Source organism: Mesocricetus auratus, unplaced genomic scaffold, assembly GCF_017639785.1.
Source record: "Mesocricetus auratus isolate SY011 unplaced genomic scaffold, BCM_Maur_2.0 Super-Scaffold_100053, whole genome shotgun sequence".
NCBI classification, from domain to species: Eukaryota; Metazoa; Chordata; class Mammalia; order Rodentia; family Cricetidae; genus Mesocricetus; species Mesocricetus auratus.
Window position 1 is genome coordinate 3,635,873 of NW_024429230.1, and position 19,521 is coordinate 3,655,393.

A 19,521-nucleotide genomic window follows, 5' to 3' on the forward strand; every position below is an offset into this window, starting at 1 on the left:
TACCATAGTTATATCTTCAGCTCTCTTTTTCCCAGAACTCTAGACTCTTGGATCTACCTGCCTTTATGATGACTTCATGGTATATTTAGGACCAATCTTCCATTAACCATGGCCCAGATAGAATTCCCCAGTTCCTACCACCCCCATCTTCCTCTAGTTCTGCTCATCTCAGAAGAGATCAGCATCTTCGTTGCTCTCACTGCTCACTGCTCCAGGCCTAGGCCTTGATTCCTCTGCCCCTCTCACTTCTATGCAGCTCATGAGTGCACACTACAGGTTCCCCAGAGTTGTCCAAACGCGAGCCACATATCTCCTGAACAAGCTTCTGGCTTCTCCCTACACTATTTGACAGTCTCTGGATGCCATGTGTCCTCTCCTGATGCATCACAGGCAAGGAGACTGATCTTTGAGAATATAGTTCTGATTACAACTCGCCTGTACTCAAAGCATCAACTGTTTCAATCCATAACAAAACCATTCTCTTTGTAAGTGTCTGAAGAACCGGATGAACCCTTTGCTCTGCCCCTCTCCTCCATCCTCTGGTACTCTCCTGGCCATTCTGTTTTTCACTGTCTAAACACGGTGTGTTAAACACAATGAACTTCATTATCTCCCTTTCCCATCTGATGAAAGACTCCTTGTCTTCGTTTCTGTTTCTGTTTGGATGTCACCTCCTTGGAAGATCAGCTCTTACTGACACCAATTGAAATGCCTCCTTCTTTTATTTTGAAAATTTTAAGAACCTGAAATTCTCTGTTCTACAGGATGTGACCTCAGGACAGCAGATTGGCTATCTGGAGCCTCCCAGATATTAATTAATATGCAGATATTTGATGAAAGGGTGAATGAATGAATTTGAGAATGTTTCCCAATTTGGGGAATTCCATGTTTTGAGAAAAAGCAAGAACTAGAGATTTTAATAAAAAAGCAGACAACATATTTTAACTTGGCAACTAATTTATTATTTTTAATTATGACTCAAAGTATGTATCTGCTAAAGAAAGTGAAAGAGTCCCTGGACTGTGCTCCAGAATTGTTTAAAAGGGGAAATATTTAGGGGAATCAAAAAATATGTTCAAGCACCTATCTCACAGTAACTTCTTAATGAGAGTAGATGAGTTCACTCCTCTTTGTCTAAGCCCGGTACCTCAAGTTTCTACAGCACAGAACCCACTAACTTCTCTTATTGCATGTTGTTTTGCTTTGTTTGTTTGTTTTGTTTTGTTTTGCAGCCACAGCAGAGGGTGAAAACCCAAAAAGAGATCATCATAATCTACTTTTCCAGTTTTTACAAAACTTGTTTAGTTTCATTCAAATTTGCAATGTCCTCTCTGTAGTTTTCTGCATTCTTCATCTGTCTGAAACCCCCTAACTGACAGCTTTTCTCTGACACTTCACATACTGTGGAAAATTACAGGCTGGAGTTGTAACTAGTGGTGTCAGCATGTATTTGTGAATACCATAAAGAATGGAAACGAGACATATTACATTCCCTAATACAGGAGGTAATTTGTTTCCTGGACTGCCTGGTATCTGTGACATTCATTAGTGAGAGATGCAGCAGGAAATAGAATTACACAAATAGGAGCTCAGGCTGAATTTGCTATCTGGGAGGTGTGCATGATGTACAGTGGCGGTGCTTCCTCCTCCATGCTTAGAGCTGAGGTTCTGATTTAAGCTTCTGTGTCACACATCTAAGGATGCCCTGGAGAACTCCTGTCTCAACACATTCTACCCATGAACTGGATAGAGAGGTATTTTTCTCATGTGGTTTAGGACTGTCAATCATTCTCCAATTTGCAGAAATAAACTTATTGGAAGCATCAGTTAAAAAACAAGAACAAAAACTCAACTCCAAATATTCTTTTCCCTGGAAACTTTTTAAACTAGTCTAAAAACTTGTTTAAAGTCCCACTTGCTAGAGTTGAATGGGTAGAAAGAAAATAATAAGCCTGGATTTGTCAAAAACCATTGTTCTATATTATCATATCTAGATTTTTGCAAATACACCCTGTGACTTTGCTCAAGTCAGTCAACCAAGCCATGCTTCAGTTCCCTCCTACACAAATTAGGAACTGTAAGGCTACAGGTGACTGGGTGAGGCCATAAACACAAAGAAACCCATTAGTACCCAGGACAGTGGTAGTGCTCAGTAGGCTTTTATAAGGGGCATTGGCTTTTACAGATAAAAAAGCCAAAGTTATAAGTACTTTATAAGACTGACTTATATTTCCAGGGTTATTTTTGAGGGTTAGCATAAAGAATAAAGCACACCTACCACAGCCCGGCTCTGAGTAGGGACTCATTAGAATACAATAGGCATCCACAGAGAAGTGAAGACCCTCATAGTCAGTATTGACTTAAAATACGTAACACAGTTGTTCAGCTGAGTAACCTTTCTGGCTTACTTTTATTGTATTTCTTGAAAGTCAAAGTTTTGAAGCTGGTGGGATAGAATCAAATATAAATCGTACTCTATACTGATATGCAAAGCCCTATGATTCTCTGTTACTTAAACAGGAATAAAGACACTAATAAAAATTTCATTAAATGTTGAGCCTGGTGCAAGCTTCATACTAGACCCAAGGAGGCTTCACAATTGAACTTGACAATTTTACCCAGTGCTTTGAAAGTTGTGAATACGAATACAGGCAGTTTAATGTTCTGTCTAAACTTAATCCAAACTGTCTGAAATTCGCCTTGGCACTTACAGCAGAAGAATCTGTAATATACAAGGACATTTACCCAGACAGTATTAGGAAAATGATCTCAGACAGGGGCCAGAAGTCCTGTGAATCTCCTTCGGAACAGGCAAGAATCAGAATGACTTGAAGTCACTTCTGCTTTCTGGGCCTGTTTCTTTCCTTGTAAGACGAGGGAGCAAATAACTAGGTTCCCTGATCCAAGATGATTTTAGTATTCTGACTTGAAGACAGGGACTGACTGTGGGGAAAGATGCCCAAGGAAGCAACACACTAGTTCCGGAGTTAGAGTCTTGGACAGAGAACATGAAGATCTTGGTAGGTCGAGGTGCCTGCGGCTGGACCAGAAAGGAAGGCAGACACAAACACACCCTTACCTTTTAACCTCCTTGGCGTCACTCGCGATGAAGAATCCTAAAGTGCCTTCTTGGATCTTAAGGTGGTTCCCAGGGTTAATTAATATTCTGCTCAGTGAACAGAAACAAACAAAGAAGACACAAGTATGAGCCCATGTTCAGGATAAGACCTTAATGGCAACATCACCCTGTTGTTTTGATAGGGGCCCCACTAGTCTAATACTTGTCCCAAAGAGGTTTCCTTAGAGCCTGCCATCTGCTGGCCCATGCGTGCAGTTCAATCATGCCATCATTTAGCTTCAGGTGGTACACTCAAAGGCAGGGAAATCAAAGATCCAGGTCTTAGGGTCTGGTTTGTTTAACAGCGTGGCTTAGCTGCTCCTAGAGGCACCTGGCTGGAAGCAGGGTTCCCATTTTGAAACTGATTTTGATGGTCAAAGTTAAAACATAGCCTAATGAAGCTCTATGCAACACCCACTCTCCCTTAGTGATACAGCATTAATGGGACCCCTATGTGTACGCAGAAACATACATATATACATACCACATATGTCCATGGAGAATGGTACAAGATGCCTATATTATATGTAATGCAGACCGAAATTGACCATATTTAGAACTTTGTTAAGGACATGGAATGAAAAACCTGATCTACACAGTGACAAATGAAACTATAATCTGTCAAATACGCCCAATTATTCCAGTCTGCTTTTTATATGAATGGATGAGTTCTGTGAATAAGATGTAAAAATAGCACGTCTTCATTGGGACACTCTGCACTTTAAAGACGAATGAAAAGTATCTCTGAAAACAAAAAGCAACTGCCTTGTTTTGCTGGGATATACAAATTTAAATATGCACGGCCCTACTCCCGAGTGCTAGAAACAGATTAGGTGACCAAGTTCTGTTTGGGATGGTAGTAGAGATAGATAAATGGATCCTAATCTAATAAATGGGAGAAACAAACAAGTTTCTGCAGATCAAAAACTGAATACCAGGCTGTCCTGTGCAGAAATAGTGATGAGGCTTTCAGTTTACAGGTGTAGATTTAGCAACTTGGAATGAAGCAAAAGGCAATGGCAATATTATTTGATCTGAAAAGCTAGTGATTAACATAAGAGACATTTGGGTTTGGGCTAAAGGAAGCCCCCAGATGCCCCCCAAAATGGGGGAGGCTAGAAATTAGCAAGTGATCTTTATCTAGAGGTAAGACCATCTTGGAAAAGACAGTGTTGTCAAAGGAGTCCTCTATCTGCAGTCAAACAGGGAGGGCCCAGGTGAACTTCTGCTTTGTTGGGAGAACTCTGATCAGATCATCTCTGCTGAGATTACTGTCCGCAGCTGCAAGAGCATCCCGCACTACCCATAACGAGACCTGAGAGCAGGGAGAGGGGCTTTGCCACTGCTGCTGTTAATGCTAAATAACAGCAGAGAGTAAAAAGGCGACTGCGCAGCCCAGAACCACCAGCAGCAACGAGGCTCCTTCCACATCAGCGACCAGCAGTTCACACTAATGGGCCAGCAGTCTGCACTAACGACACACTGCAAAAGGCAAGGGTTTCATAAAGAGACCTTATAATTACCCCTCTGCGATTCCCACACTCATGTCACAAGCCCTCTGATTTAGCACAATCATGAGGCGGAGGGGGGCAGAAATCATGCAGATTTTTACAGCTAAATAAGGTAAAAATTTGTGTGTTTGTGCTCATCAAGGTCCATGTGAAACTATACAGTTTATACAGATTTCCTTTCCAAAATCAATGAAGCAAGGCATTTTAGGGTCACAGGGTTCTAGACTTTGTACATGTATTGTCTCATTTTCCTGAAAGGCAGTTCCTATGTGACTGACTCTGCAATCAGAAATTGGGTCCATATTCTAGCACTGATGTGGTAATGTTGGATAAGTGCCTACATCTCCCATAAACTCAATACTTTTCCCTATGAGAGGTATGTTAACACTAGCAATAGCCTTTTGTCAAAGAATAAAGTAAGACAATATCTAAAGGACTTGACACTTTTGTTGATGATTATTGTTATCATTTCATTCTTGCAAAACATCCAAGTATATTATATCTCTTCAGTAGTCCCCGGCTCTATGCACCAGAGCACTGTACTTCTTATCAAAATAATCCTCTGAGATGAAGTTATAGGATTAAAACAAAACTATACATGACAGAATGTTGATGCATGAGTTTATCTATTAAAAAATCCCCACATGCTTCTGGAGCCTTCAAAGTATATTCTTAAAAGTTTAGGAAATCTCCATTTTATAAGAATTCATATTAAGAATGAAAGAAGGGCTCCTAAGTCAAGAGGGTGGGTGGAGTCCCATCATGATCTGAACAGTATAATATGAAATGTAAAATTTGACACACACTGTCTTGGTGACATGTATGCCCCAAGACCTGTGTTTCCTTCCCTCATGCTTTGTGCTATGTTATCTGTCTCTCAGCAATTCAGCCCATTATGTCATTGTGAAATGTGATGATCTCCAGGTTCCCATCCAGAGAGACTTCCTTTCATTTCCTCCTGTCTTTATCTGCACTCAACAAGAATTGGCCTGCAGTGAAATTAGGGATTGGCAGTCTAGAGAATGAAGGTCAAGGTAATTTACTGAAGACTTCAAGCATCTTTTAATCAAGTTGGTGTGCGGAAGAGGAGAGGCTTGGTGCTGGTGGAGGTCACCCTGGTGTTTCCTAGCAATCAATGTTAGTAAAGTACGTAGGTGCAGGCATCATCCCTAACCATTGGGCCCTGACTTTGGAGGCAGCTAAGCCTTACCCTCCTAATCTATAAAGTGTAGTATATAATCCCTGACTGACAATGTTCCTAAGAGAATAAAGGCATGTAGACTATGCCATGCGTCCTTAGTATAAGCAAGGTGACTAAAAACGTCAGAGCAAACAAGCTGTCATAACTCTACTGGCCTGCTCTCCATTTTGTCTTCAGTGCTAATTGAACATTTGTGTGGGTGTGGTCTCTCTGCAACATCCAGAAATGGGCTAGGACAGATTCACTTAGGGCTACACATAGTCACTCCCATCCCTTGAGTCTTGTAGAGATGTGCAAGAGACAGACAGCATCTCATTGTCCCCAGAGCTCTTGGGAACCTAGAATGTCCTCATGTGCCCTGTGGACAGGGTGAGAAGATTAAAATTGCATCCATATGACATATGAGCAGGCAAAAAGGTTAGGCTAATACAGGTTTGGGATGGGGTGAAAGATTAAAAAGATTGAGCCCAGTCAAGGAAAACAATGAAACACGGAAGCCATAAGCACAAGGTTCTCTGTGCCATATAGATAGTACAGATTGAGTTCTAAGGGTGGTGAAGAAGAGGCTTCTGACTCCCGGGAACCACAACATACAAAGTTTCCTGTGTGACCTATGAGTTTCAAAGACTCTTTGGAAAAATACATTCCTGATTTTAGTATTTCAGATGTCATAACTGTTATCTACATTTCAAAGCTAGAACATTTAAATAAACTGCCAGCCTTCCTCTTCTTGGAAATGTAAAAAGATAAGAATTGTAAGCAGGAGTAACTTTTCCCTCTCCCTACAAAATGCCTTCTAGACTGAAAATTTGCTATTGACTTACAGGGAATATGTTAATTTTCCCCCAAACATCTCTGACTCTGATCTTTTTAGGAGATTATTCAATGTCAAGTTTGTTTTGTTCTTATGGCTGCCAAAAGTCCTCCTTCCCCAGCACCACTTTTAATCAGTTCTCTGGCTCCAATTTTGCCTAAGCCATAAGCTTATCAGAGATAAAACTCAAAAATGTGTCATGTAGAGAGTCAAGGAAATCTCCAAGAGAAGCCTTCTATCGAGAGAGGTCTCTCTCGATGTATATCCATTAGCAGAATTCCAACAAGGACATATTGGCAGGAGGAGACATTTCCTCATTTTGAGGAAGATATAAATTATCCTCTCTTTACCATGACCTTGCTGATTTTAATTGAAAACGCCTAGTGACAGCTGGCAGCACAGGCGTTGTGTGGTCCCATCTCCAAGGATTCTTGTTCTTTGCTTTTCCTAGTTCTGCAGTGAGGCTTATTCTTTGTCTGATTACCCTCCATAAGAGCAAACACACACTCTGGGTAAGGTACCACTGCTGATTAGAAGACTGAGAACAGGATCCCTCTATTTACTTCTAAGTTTTTCTTAGTAGAGTTTAGAGTCTTATATGCTATAGGCACTTTCTAGCTCTATAGAATGGAAAGCTTATGTCATAGTTCCTTGGCTTCAGTTCTCAAAGTTTCTCTATTTCTCTCCAGTAAATGAAAGCAGCAACTACTGCAATTCTCATCAATTAGTCTGATCAAAGGAGTGACCACAAGTCTTCTTGTAGATTGGCCACCAAGCTAATGAGTTCCCAGAGGCATTAAATACAAATATGCAAATATGTATACAGTTACTTAGGCAACTGGAGCAATTGGTCTCAATACTGAAAGCACAACTCAGTTAGAAATGAAATCCAAGTTTCTGATTGCAGAACACATCCACACGGAATGGGCTCTATCCAATAGGGCATGCTACACTGAATTCGGTTTCATTGACCATCTTATACTGGAACTTGGGGAAGGTGGAAAAAATCAGGACTAGGTGGGGAGAAATATTCTTTTTATTCTTTCTAATATTTAAGGTGCAACAGCTGCAGAATATGTAATAATCCTTCCTTCCATCCTACTAAACCTTACAGTTGTTTGAGGTGATGGCCAAGGATTGACAATTCAACAGAAACAGGTTTCTTAAAGGAGACTTTCATCTACTGTGGACAAATAGAATGGATGTATGTACACACATGTGTGCATGCCTCTCTCTCTCTCTCTCTCTCTCTCTCTCTCTCTCTCTCTCTGTGTGTGTGTGTGTGTGTGTGTATGTGTGAAAGAGAGAGAGATGTGTGTTTATTCCCACCCACCCTCCTAGAGGCATCATGTACCATTCCCCAAGCAATTGAGAAAATACCACAACTTCCATGGGGGTACAGTTTATACTTGAAAACACTATGATCATAGTTGTGTCTAGCAAGCTAATGGGACTTCATTAAACAGAGTAAGCAAGTCAGAACCATAGAGGAGTTCAGTCCATGCTATGCCCAGATGACTCACACCACTGGAAAGAGGTCTCTCTGATCACTCTAGTTCATATACAATTGCTATCAGCAGGAACTTGATTTGAACAATTTGTGTCCCCTCTCGGGAAGTTCAACTGCACTGCAGTTTGTGTTGTGTTGTGACATAACTTAGCAAAAAAAATCCCAAATCTCAAACCTCATCACTTCTCTGGAGCTTTCCATTTCTTCTGGGCTTTACAATAAGTGCTGTTGGAGTCCCACACAACTAGACACATGCATTTACATTAGAATACGTGTAGAAGACACAACTGTGTATTCCATGCTTCAATATGCATAGGCCTAGTTCACTTACATACAGAGATACCATAATCAAGGTTGCTCCCAGTTGGCCAGACTCAAAAGACCACCACTGTGGTCCACAACAATATTGGCAAAATCTGTTTTAGCCTGAGTCCACATCGGTAATCTTAAGAAAAATTTCAGTGTATTTTTTATATTATAAAAAGACTAGCTACTTCATGCGAGAGGATAGAGAGAGCCGGCTTAGGAAAGATAACACTGGATATGTGGTTCTGGGAGCAAGCCATACTCTCTGGTACACTTTAAGACAAGTCATGCCTACATCACAACATGCCTTCATCACAAAGTAAAAGGACCCAAGGCCAAAAGCCAACAGCAGAGGTGCAACCACTGTGGACCTTTGAAGATGCATAGTGTTGCAATAACTTCTCGCAGTTGGATCATATCAATAATACCAAACTGACCGGAAGCCACCTCTATTTATTCACATCTACTCAAAATAAATTCACAGATTTGACATTGGAAAGAGTCCCAGACAACACAAACACACAAGTATAAACACAAACACATGACAGTGACTACAATTGTATAGAAAACATGAATTGTAATAGTCTCTTTTCAACAGTACTATCTTAGAGAATGCATTATTGAAAAGCTATCCTGAAAATGTAACAACAACAAAACAATCACCCCAAATCCAAATAGTTAAAAAATGCAATTGATGGTAATTTAGTCATGCTCCATGCAACACAAAACAGCGGCAAAACAGGATGACGTGAGAAGGTGAAAGCTGAGACACTCCCCATTTAGAAATGTGCCCAAGCATACAAGGGGAAAAAGAAAACCATGAGTTTGTCCTAACAAACAGTGCTTATTGTAGAACACAAATGTGACAGCTTGGCAGTGCATCTTAAGTCTCTACAGAGCACTGCACAAAAAATTAGGTAGTCAAAATGAAGTCAACCCAAACAGATAGGAGAAAAGGGAGAGGTGCAAGGGCTTGGTCTCTGTTTTGTGGATAAAGGACAGAAACTCTGATCTACAAAGTGGAAACTCGACAGAGGGGCAAGGAGGTCACTGGGAATGTGGATGTGGGATGAAGACAAAGTGGTGCCCACCTCTGATGGACACCATGACAACATCAGGACAATACAGAAACAGACACGAAGGGCTGGAGAGAAATGCTCTCCTTTTCAACTTCAACATGGTTTGTTCCCATCGTTAGTGTTATGATTGAAGGCAGGATTATGCCTTCCCATTTTACTTTATTTATTTATTTGTTTACTTTAGTTTTCCTGCAAAGAAGTTAGTGCATCAACCAAAAGAATTAACAAATCAAACAAGTAGAGAAGCAGGCTACTTTATGTATTCTAGTTGGAGATAGGTGATATATATATATTATATATATAATATATATATGTATATGAATAGATACACTATATATATACTAGACAAGGGAATGATATATATATACATATATATATACATATATATATATATATATATATATATTCTCTCTCTTCTTGAGTTCTTGGCAAATGGTTAGTCCTGTGGTTAGGAGTGAAGACAGAGGGTGGAGGTTGGAAGGAAAGTTAACGAAGAATGCATACCGCTTTCGGCTTCTGCAAAAACGACAAGAAAAGAATTTCAAATCAAACAATTTGATAATAAATTGACTGACACTGGGAGGAAGGAAGGAATAAAACCTTTGTTTCAAATCATTTGAAGGATGCGTGTGAAAACAAGGTTTATCAGCAAAGCATGAGAACAGTATCATGGGTGGACCCAACAGCAGAGAACATTCTCAAACACAGGTCAGAGGTGGGAAGGTGGGAAGGAGAAGAGGCTTCTCTAGATTTCCATACCTGCTCCATGGCAGTAGTGAGAGGATAAGGATTAGATCTCCCACAAGGATATTTTTTTAAAAAGTGTGGTTTTGGACTTGAAAGTTTTGTTGGGTACTTCCTGTGTTTTCTTGGGGGTATGATCCACATTCCCTCCAGAACAACTTTTCCCACAAGTACTCATGTGCTTCCACACTGAGACCAAGCCACACTGAGGATTAATGCTGGCAACTGCACACAGAAAGCCAATACAAAGCCAGACAAGGTCCTTTTATTGCCTTTTCTGGGGGCACTGGGAGGAGAAACCAAATTCACAACCTGTATCTCTAGACATGGCTTTGTTGAAAACAGCTCAGGGTTATGAATCAGTGAGGGGACCTATCAGAGAGAAGACTGCATCTTCATGGGACTGGAGCCTGTTCCCTCAGAATGGTGCCTGGGCTCTAGTGGCACCCTCTCTTTCTGTGTGGTCAAAGGGTGATTAGTGGGAGCCAGGTGGCTGATGCTCATGGCCCGATGCAGTCCTCTCTGGCCATGAGATCACACCAGAAGGGTCAGAAAACACTCTTCCGTACTACCTACAGGTGACACCTTCCTTTCTTTCTTTTATTTACATTTTGAGAGAGATGGACAAAAGTGGTAAAGAGAGAACACTCAGACCCACAAATGTGCTGACTTGGCATCACAAAGATCACCATTCACAACCCCTACCCCACACCCCCTACAGGAAAAACAAAACAGGGACTCATAGTCCCTCCTCCACACACATGGCTCCAAGTAAGGCTAGAGCAAACATTAATCCTAGAAAAATCTACTTTAACTATTGAAAGACAAATGGCCAGGGCTTTCTTGGGCTCAAATGATACTTTTAATAGTCTTCCCTTTGCCAACATGGAAAAGAAAAAATTATCCTTCCACACATAGTTTTTAAATCGCTACCACTGTATTCTAAAAATGGCCACCAAATCTGCCATTTTCTCTTCTGTTGTCTGGTTGGTTTGGATTTTCAAAGTAACTCAGCATTAGATCAGATTAGCTGTGGACCATCTGATCTGTCAGTTAAGGGGAGGGACAACAGAAGATCTGCTTGTTTGTGACCCAGTGTTCATTTTTCCTTACCACAGGCATGTACTTAAAAATAGGCATTTGTGCCTGTGTGTGTGGGGGGGGTTGCTTATGAAGATGATGAAAACTCTTTGAATGACACTAGTAGAACTTTGCAGGAGGTGCCTGCATTCTGTTCAGCTATGTGTTGGGGCGGGCGCCCCCTGCCCTTGTGAACATGTGTGAGCAAAGGTATCACTAGAGCAGGGACAGCATCTGGATACATCATTTCAGAGAACAGAAGCCAGGCTAGTTTTTAAACCAGCCATCTTTCTTCTAAAACTATGACGAAGAATTGAGGATCAAAGATCATCTATGTTATCAATAAGGCACATAGGAGCCCCCCCAGATTCCTGTTCATACAATGTTGCCATCAACCAGCAATAAGGTCATGTATCGACTAGGGTGTTATCTATTTCAACCAGACCCCAGCCCTCATTGGTCTGATTTGTACATCATTAAGTGAAAAATAAATAAATAATGAGAGCTCCTGCCTCAGAGCTCTTCTCTCCTGGTTAATTTACATGAAGCCGATATTCTGCCACCTGGATATTGGCTGCAGTGGGAGAAACACATATGGTACACAATAGGCTGCTTGAAAACTGGCTACTGAGAGAGCCGGCACCTCCCATCACCGCTCTACCACGGGCTGTTGCAAAGAAGGCCTGAGACCAGCTGCTCTTTGCTTACAGCAGTAAAAGGAACTTCAAAGAGGGTCTGTTCCTGCTTTCTTGTGCAGAGGCTATAGCATAGTGGGGAGCTATTGGGAATTGCTCTCTCTTGTCCTCGAGGGAAACCTCTGGGTGCCCAGTGGGGTATAGCATGACAGGTTGGTCTGGTTAGAACCTTCAGTGTCTTGAAATGTACTGCAGGGTTTGTGTGTGTGAGGGGGGGGGTGCTGCATTGGGTTCCAAGCAAATAAATTACAAAGCAAGAAAGAGAAAGTAAACAGAGCCTTCCCAGGATGTCCACTTTCAACACGAATGTCAACTTACCGGCTCTCCCGGTTGGCAGACTTGTACTCAATGGCTATCATCAGGAGTTTGAGCTTCACAAAGCACAGCCTGCAATGAGACAGAGAGGCTTCCCAGTCAATGCTTGTGGATAGCAGCATCTCATAACGAACACCTTATGGAACTTGCTGTCCCCTAATGCAGTCCTTATCCAGGGATTATACAGGGGACCCTCGGTCTATCCCTGGGTGCCAAGGGCAGGGCCAGTAAAGTGACACCAACCCATCTTCCCCATTACAGCTGATTTCCCATACATGATAAGGTACTAGATATTCAAAGTGCAAATCGGGCTCTGGTCTGGTTGTCTAGACACAGACCCCAAGCAGAGATTTGTGCCTGGGGATTTACAGCAGCCAGATTCATTAGTTACTCAACCGGGTAGTAAAATGTTAACTGCAGGGGGAGGGAGAGACCTGGAGCAGTGCGACCTGTTATTTGGATTCTGGTCTGGTCTTTTGTACAAATGGCTCATATTGTTGTTCAGAGCAGCCCCCATGTGCTTGGAATGATGGTAATAATACTTAGCCTCCATCTAAGTGCCCAGCACATGACTCCAGCCTTGTCACTCCTGGCTCCATCCAAGCTGTCTCAGCTCCTCTGCCCAGGGCTCTGGGCTGCAGACCAGACTGTTCTCTGTTGGCTTGCTCCTGCCTCCCCACCTTCATTCTTGTACCCCTATGTCCCCCAATATCTTCTCTTCTCTTCTAAGCCATCTTCCCAGGCCATGGCCAGTCTAATGGCCAGCGCCAAGCAATATTGCAGCTGTTGCTCTCTTCAAAGATTTTATTTTCCAAACCTCTCCAGCCCCTTGCCCGCACACATCATTTAGCTCCCACCTAAGTTCACACTGACTGTGGATGCTTCTCAAAGTTTTGTGTGTCTCAACATTCTCTCCTTGGCCACAGAAATGTCTTTAAGATGTTTAGAATCTGCCCCCCCACAGTGTGCAGTGAATGGTGCCACTAACACAGAGGGCCTCTGTGAAGAAATGAGTCCTACTCACTGTGTCTCAGCCCCAAGAAAATAAAAAGAGGTGTCATAACACACTCGTGCATAAAGAGATTCAAGATAGTGCTAGTCATGTGGTGTAGAAAACTCAAAGGCAAAGGTTAAATGAAGAATGGTGCAGTGGGGTGTAAGGTTGCCAAATCCAGAAATGAATTCTGAAAACTGTTTTAAGATGTGAGCATCACAAAGAATAAGATATAACCCTGGAAATAATACAGTATAATTTAGATTAAGATACACATTGAGACAGACTTTAGAGATCCCCCCAAGGAGGGTCTCACCCTCCCTGGGGAATGATGTGGGGATTGGGTGGGGGACTGGGGGACTGGTAGAGGGACAAGGGAGGAGGGGTGGAGAGGGAGCAGGGACTGACATGTGAAACATTCACGTTTCTAATTTAAATAAAAACATATATTGAGAAAAAGATGCCCATTGACTATTTAAAGAGATAAGCGCTCATGTGAAGGAAAAACTGAACCATATATATTATGTGTCCCATGTTTCTACAATAAGCATTATCATGTAATTTTAGGTGACATTAAATAATGAAACATTATTCAAGGGATAATGAAAAATGAACCCTGGTCATTTAGTTTCAGCGTTGTAAAGGGGATGAGGTACGAGGTCAAAGGATAAGGCTTGATGACTCTACTTATTTCTCACTTATATTTCTTCGTGGGAGATACCGTCCTTCTGTTGATATCTCTGTTTGACTGGTGGTAAAAACTAAGACCCAGAACACCCACACAACCCATCCAGTGGTCAAGATTAGGCCTCCGACTGACCTGGAGGGACATACATTTTCCCCTCCAGTGGAGTGTCTTTTTCATTGGGAAAGAACAATTATATGCCAATATACAAGTGAATCAATAATAAATTTCTAGACCTTGACAAATCCTATGTAGAAATAAAACAACTTGTGAGGATAAAATGTAACTGGAAAATGGGTGTGTCAATTTGTAATGGCCCAAGAGGACAACTCTAAAGATGCAGAGAACACGGGAGACAAGGAGATGGGGATGAGAGGGTACGGAGGAGGGGTAGAAATGTCAAGAACAAAAGTCCTGAGTCAGGTAAAAGGTCTAAGTGTTTGAGAAGCAGACACAGAGCCTGTGAAGCTGCCACTGAAAGAACAAGTCAAGACAAGCCATGCGTGGGTTAGAAAGCAAGGGGAGGAAAGTTCGTGTGGGCTCTGCTTGCCCCAACAAGGCACATGCTGCTTATTCTAAGTGAATGAGAGATATGATTTGACTTTGTGTGTGGAGACACATGTGCGAGGGGGGACATGTGCACATGGTGGAAGCCAGGGGTCAGACGTGAGTATTGTTCCTTGGGCATTGTTTTTTGAGACAGGTCTGTCACTGGGTGATGGAGATCACCAATTCTGCCAAACTGTCTATCTGGTGAGCTTCAGGGATCTTCCTGTTCCATATTTCCAGGCACTGGGATTACAAATGCATATGACCATACCTGCCTGTTTTCATGGATTCTGGGGACTGAACTCAAGTCCTCGTGCTTGCATAGTAGGCATGCTACCAACCGAAAAATCTCCTTAGTCCCTGTAGTTGGTTTTAAACGACTTAATAAGATACGCAAGGTATAGAAATGTGTGGCTTGCCAGAAAGGTGCTGGTGCATGGTGAGAGCCTCACATTCTCTTTGGAGAATAAGACCAGTTGCTTTTTCTTGCATGAGAGGTCCTGGCTCTTTGGTATTACCTTCCAGACAGTCAGATTTCAGAAGAATGCTTCTATACAAGTCTGGGCTCTCTCTGTGACTGGAAGGCTTTCTGTTTCCTGCCAGCAGTCTAATGACCTGCACTTTGAGATGGTTGTATAGATCAATTTTGAAACATCAACACAAGTATCACCAACTCTAGCAGGGACAATGTTCTTAATTTATGTACCATTGCATGCAATTAACATATGCAATTATAGCTTGTGTTGCTGTTATTTCTAGAGTTAACCTTTTTTAAAAAATCATATAAAATATATTGTTTGCTGAAGTTTAGAACACACCATTGAACACAAATAGTAGCCAAAAAAAATCCCTTATCTCAGCAAGGATCATACAAAATTAATTTGTTGGTATCCTGTGGACAACTATCCTTCTTATTTATGACTCTGGTAGTTTGTGGGATCAAAGATCTTAATTGCTTGTATGGGTTTAACACTACTGATTGGAAGACACGAGTGGTTCCAAGTAAGTGAGCTCTTAATTGCCTCACGACATCTTGGCTACGATTGAATGTAGTAAGGGCAAATGTGTTCATTCTTAAGTGCTTCAGTGCCATTTACCAGCTAGATATAAGAAGCAAGGTTCCTCCTCATGCAGGAAGGTCAATCCAATCCAAGCCAAGCCATCCTGTGTACTGAGTTACAGATAGTTATGAACTAGAATTGAGTCCAGGTCTTCTAGAAGACCAGTCATCTCTCCAGTCCCTCATACCCTTTTTATATAGACAATAAGCTGAAGTTCATGGAAGGCAAATTCACAAACTCAAGGTCAAATGGCTTTTGCATTAAAAAAAAAAAGTAAGTAGAGATTTAGTCACCATTTAATGTGTGGTGCTGTTGCTCTTCTGTGAACAGAGAAAACCCAGTGAAGTCCAACATACTGTTCCTTCAAAAACTGGAACTAGACACCAACATATAATTTCATATTTTAACAAAATCTGTTTTCAGCTTTCCTTGGCAAATAAAATATGGTCAGACTGCAGTCATCCTTCATATAGCTAAAAGGGACACCTGGAGGGGCACACCTACCCCAATGTCCCATGGTGCCCACCTCTTCCTACTGCTCAGTCGTCCCCACCTTCATCTTTATTGCTATCTGGCAACCTCTTTACATGCATCTCCATTTTAAACGTTGATCAAACAGGTGTCTTTTCAGTATTTGCAAATCACACTGACACATAAGCCATTAATTAACCCGGAAACAGAAGTATGGCTCTCTGAGTGTTCAAATCACCTTGTTTTGTTGGATTCTGCTACAGAGAACACTAGCATCCTTTGGCTTAAGGATGTAACAGAGGTGTTGAGTCTAACGGGAGGTCCGGGGTGGTGGCAGCGAGAAAGCCCACATAAGCAAAATGGGGAGCTAATATGGTAATCGCATTCTTAGCCCACTGCATGTGTTAAGCTTCTCTAGTGTATAAGGCACATCCTTTGCCTCCTTGGCATTCTGGGAATATAAAGAACCAGCTTTTGATGAAGGCTGCATAAGCAAACTGGATGAGGAGACAGGAGGTTCACAGGACTGGCTAGAACAATGGAGGAAATATGGCATAGACAGCTAGCAGAGCCTGGGATGTGAGTGCAGAACCCTGAAATAAGATGCTCTTCATCTTGCTTGTTAGATGCCAACAGCCTGGGGAAGATGCAAATGGAAATAATAACAGATCATAATCGTGATAAGCACTGGGAATCTAAGGTTTGCTTTCCAACTATTAGGCTAAGATGAGAATCTAATGTGAAGATACAGAGAGTCATTTATTCTTGGCCTCTTCTACCGCCTATGTTACAGGAGGGCACATGCCTAAGAATATGTCTGCAGACAATCCAGCGTTGATGTCCTTTGGTTGAATACTAACTTGAATAATTTTCTTTTAGTAAAGCAGAATGGGCATTGCATTCAAATGGCTTTTGCACTAAAAAAAATACTAAGTAGAGATGAAATCTCCACGTAATGTGTAGTGCTACTTCTCATATGAACAGAGAGAATTTAGAAAAGCCCAACATGAAGTTGATCCATACTGTTTGGCCAACATTGTATTCCTTCAAAAAAATCTGTTTTTCAGCGTTCCTTAGCAAATCACATATGATCACATTGGTGCCATCCTTCATTTAGCTAAAAGGGATTCCTGGGGTATACCTTCTCTGATGGCCACAGTGCCGGCCCCTTCCTACCACTCAGCCTTACCTAAACGTGATCTTCGTTCCTCTGGCTTTACTCAGCCCGAGGCAGAGAATCATGGTATAGAATCATGAAGCACAATCAGGGCTAGAGGAAGGACAAGCAAAAAATCCAGAAAGCCTTCACAGTGTAATAAATAAGATAAACCCAGATATAAGCTCGCTAGAGTTTAATTCAGGGTTTCTAAAATGAAATTTCCCAATATGTCCAGTGTGGGAAGTTGTCGCTGATTACAAAACTTACACCTGAATAGAAATGACTATTTTTTTTTCTTCCTCCAAGAGGGGGAAAATGCCACTTGTCATAAAAAGGTCTTAAACCAGCAATCTGCAATAAAACTGTTGTAATAACAAGTTAGATTGCTTTCCTTATAATTATTAAGTAGAGGTCTACCAAATTTGACAATGCCATTATACAAAGCCCCCTTTCTTTTATTGCCAACATCATCTGTTAACTATAGCATTTTCAACCCAGATGTTCCTGAACAAAGGCTCTTAAGAATTAGAGTCCAGCTGTCTCTAACTACCCAGAGAGAAATAAATTGTCCCTGCCATTAAATCAGTCCCCTTGACTGGAAGGATTACTTGCTGGTGTGAATTAAGCATGGAAACCTGTCATAGAGTTTGCACCTTGCAGTGTGCTTACAAAGGAGATGCAAAGATGGGGCTTCGAGAAAAGGTCTCTGCCATCAGGAAAGTGGCAGACAACAGAAAAACAGCTTCTAAACTGTCTAAACCCATCAAGCCTTCTAAACCCAGTTCCTCCCAAAAGCACCAGGTCCCTTCCGGCTACCCAGAGGTCCAGGGACTTCAGGATGACTGTCATCCTTCCCCTGAAACTTACACCATAGGGCGTGTGCTTGTTCTGTACACTCAGCTACCGGCTGACATCCTAGCAGGCACACCTTTTCTAAGTGAATTCTTTGCCTGATGCCTCTGTCCAGAATTCTGAATCTTTCATCAGCCTCTACAGTCTTGCTTGAGGGCTTTAGTGGGGTTTATTGCTAGTGGTTTATCTGATAGTACAGAATGAACCATTTGCTACCTTGTCACTTCCTGTAGCAGAAGAAGCTATGAATACTACACTCACATCTGACTTCATATATGTTAGCTCTATTTACAAAACTCCCAACATACGAGACTAGATAGAACCATCTAGAGCCATCTCTGAGAGAAACTTTTTTTTTTGGTGTTTTGAGACACAGTTTCTCTGTGTAGCCTTGGCTGTCCTGGAACTCACTCTGATGGCCAGGCTGGTCTTGAACTCAGAGATCCACCTGCCTCTGCCTCGCAAGTGCTGGAATTAAAGGCATGTGCCACCACCACCTAGTGGAAAATATGGCTGTTGGGTTTTTTGTTTGTTTGTCGTTTGTTTGGATGTGACCTAAGTTTTTATATAAATTCTATTGGCACATGCATTTCTGAAGTCTGGCTACCAGTTAACAAGTGGACTTGTCTAATCTCTTTCTGCTTCACATTGAGATTAGAAAGCCTCTTGTAAACAGTCAATGCAATCATAGAACTCAAGCTGGCACTGGGCAAGAGGCCCTTCTTTGCCTGAGCTGTACCAATCTTAACTTTCCTCATGTGGCTTTTTTGAAAGATCTGTCATTGCAAGATGATAGAGGGAAAGTGTCCAATTTTCTGGATCCCAGGTATATGGAAGGCAGGTAGATAAGTCAGAAAATGGGGAGCCTCCCTTCCCAGAATCTTCTCCATTGCCTGAAGCCAGCACAGTAGCATCCACACTTTGCAGCTGGGCTTGGGGGGGCTCAACTGCCCTTTATTATCTCCTACTGAATTTCCCCAAGTTCCCAAAGCACTAAATGCTCAGAATCAAAGTTGAATCTTAACTGCTCCATCAGCTGCAGAGAGACAGAGAGACATGCCGTATTTGAAATGCACCTCTTGTCCTAATCCCCTCTGAGCTGTAAAACCTCATACAATTAAGCTTTTATATTTTGCAAGTGATGAATGACTGACTAATAGGCTCACTGTGAGACTCCGGACCTGGAACTCTGTGTTCTTGCCAATCTGATTGCTGAACCTGCTTTTTTCTAGGTCATTCTGCCTACCTTGTTCTCCCACTCCACCCACCTGGGCATCCTCAGGTTTGCTAGCTCTCACAAAGAAACTACCAGCCCTATTTCTTCTCAAAGCAACATATGTCAAAGGGGATGACATGCCCCTTGTCCCCATCTGCAGG

General features: G+C 41.9%; 1 protein-coding gene across 32 annotated transcripts in view; it reads right to left on the minus strand.

Annotated features, from left to right (window-relative positions):
• Kcnma1 (potassium calcium-activated channel subfamily M alpha 1) overlaps window positions 1–19,521 on the minus strand; it is a 688,790-nt gene that overhangs the window by 126,739 nt on the left and 542,530 nt on the right. For 17 of the 32 annotated variants that reach the window (XM_005083504.4, XM_005083494.4, XM_013123140.3 and 14 more), the window contains exons 16-17: window positions 12,377–12,445; window positions 3,080–3,166 (exon numbers count right to left, since the gene is read on the minus strand). In XM_005083504.4, the coding sequence (XP_005083561.1) occupies window positions 3,080–3,166; window positions 12,377–12,445 (156 nt within the window). Of the gene's footprint in view, window positions 1–3,079; window positions 3,167–10,043; window positions 10,056–12,376; window positions 12,446–19,521 lie in introns of all 32 variants that reach the window. The other 15 variants (XM_013123139.3, XM_040735916.1, XM_040735915.1 and 12 more) reach the window with 1 other exon arrangement.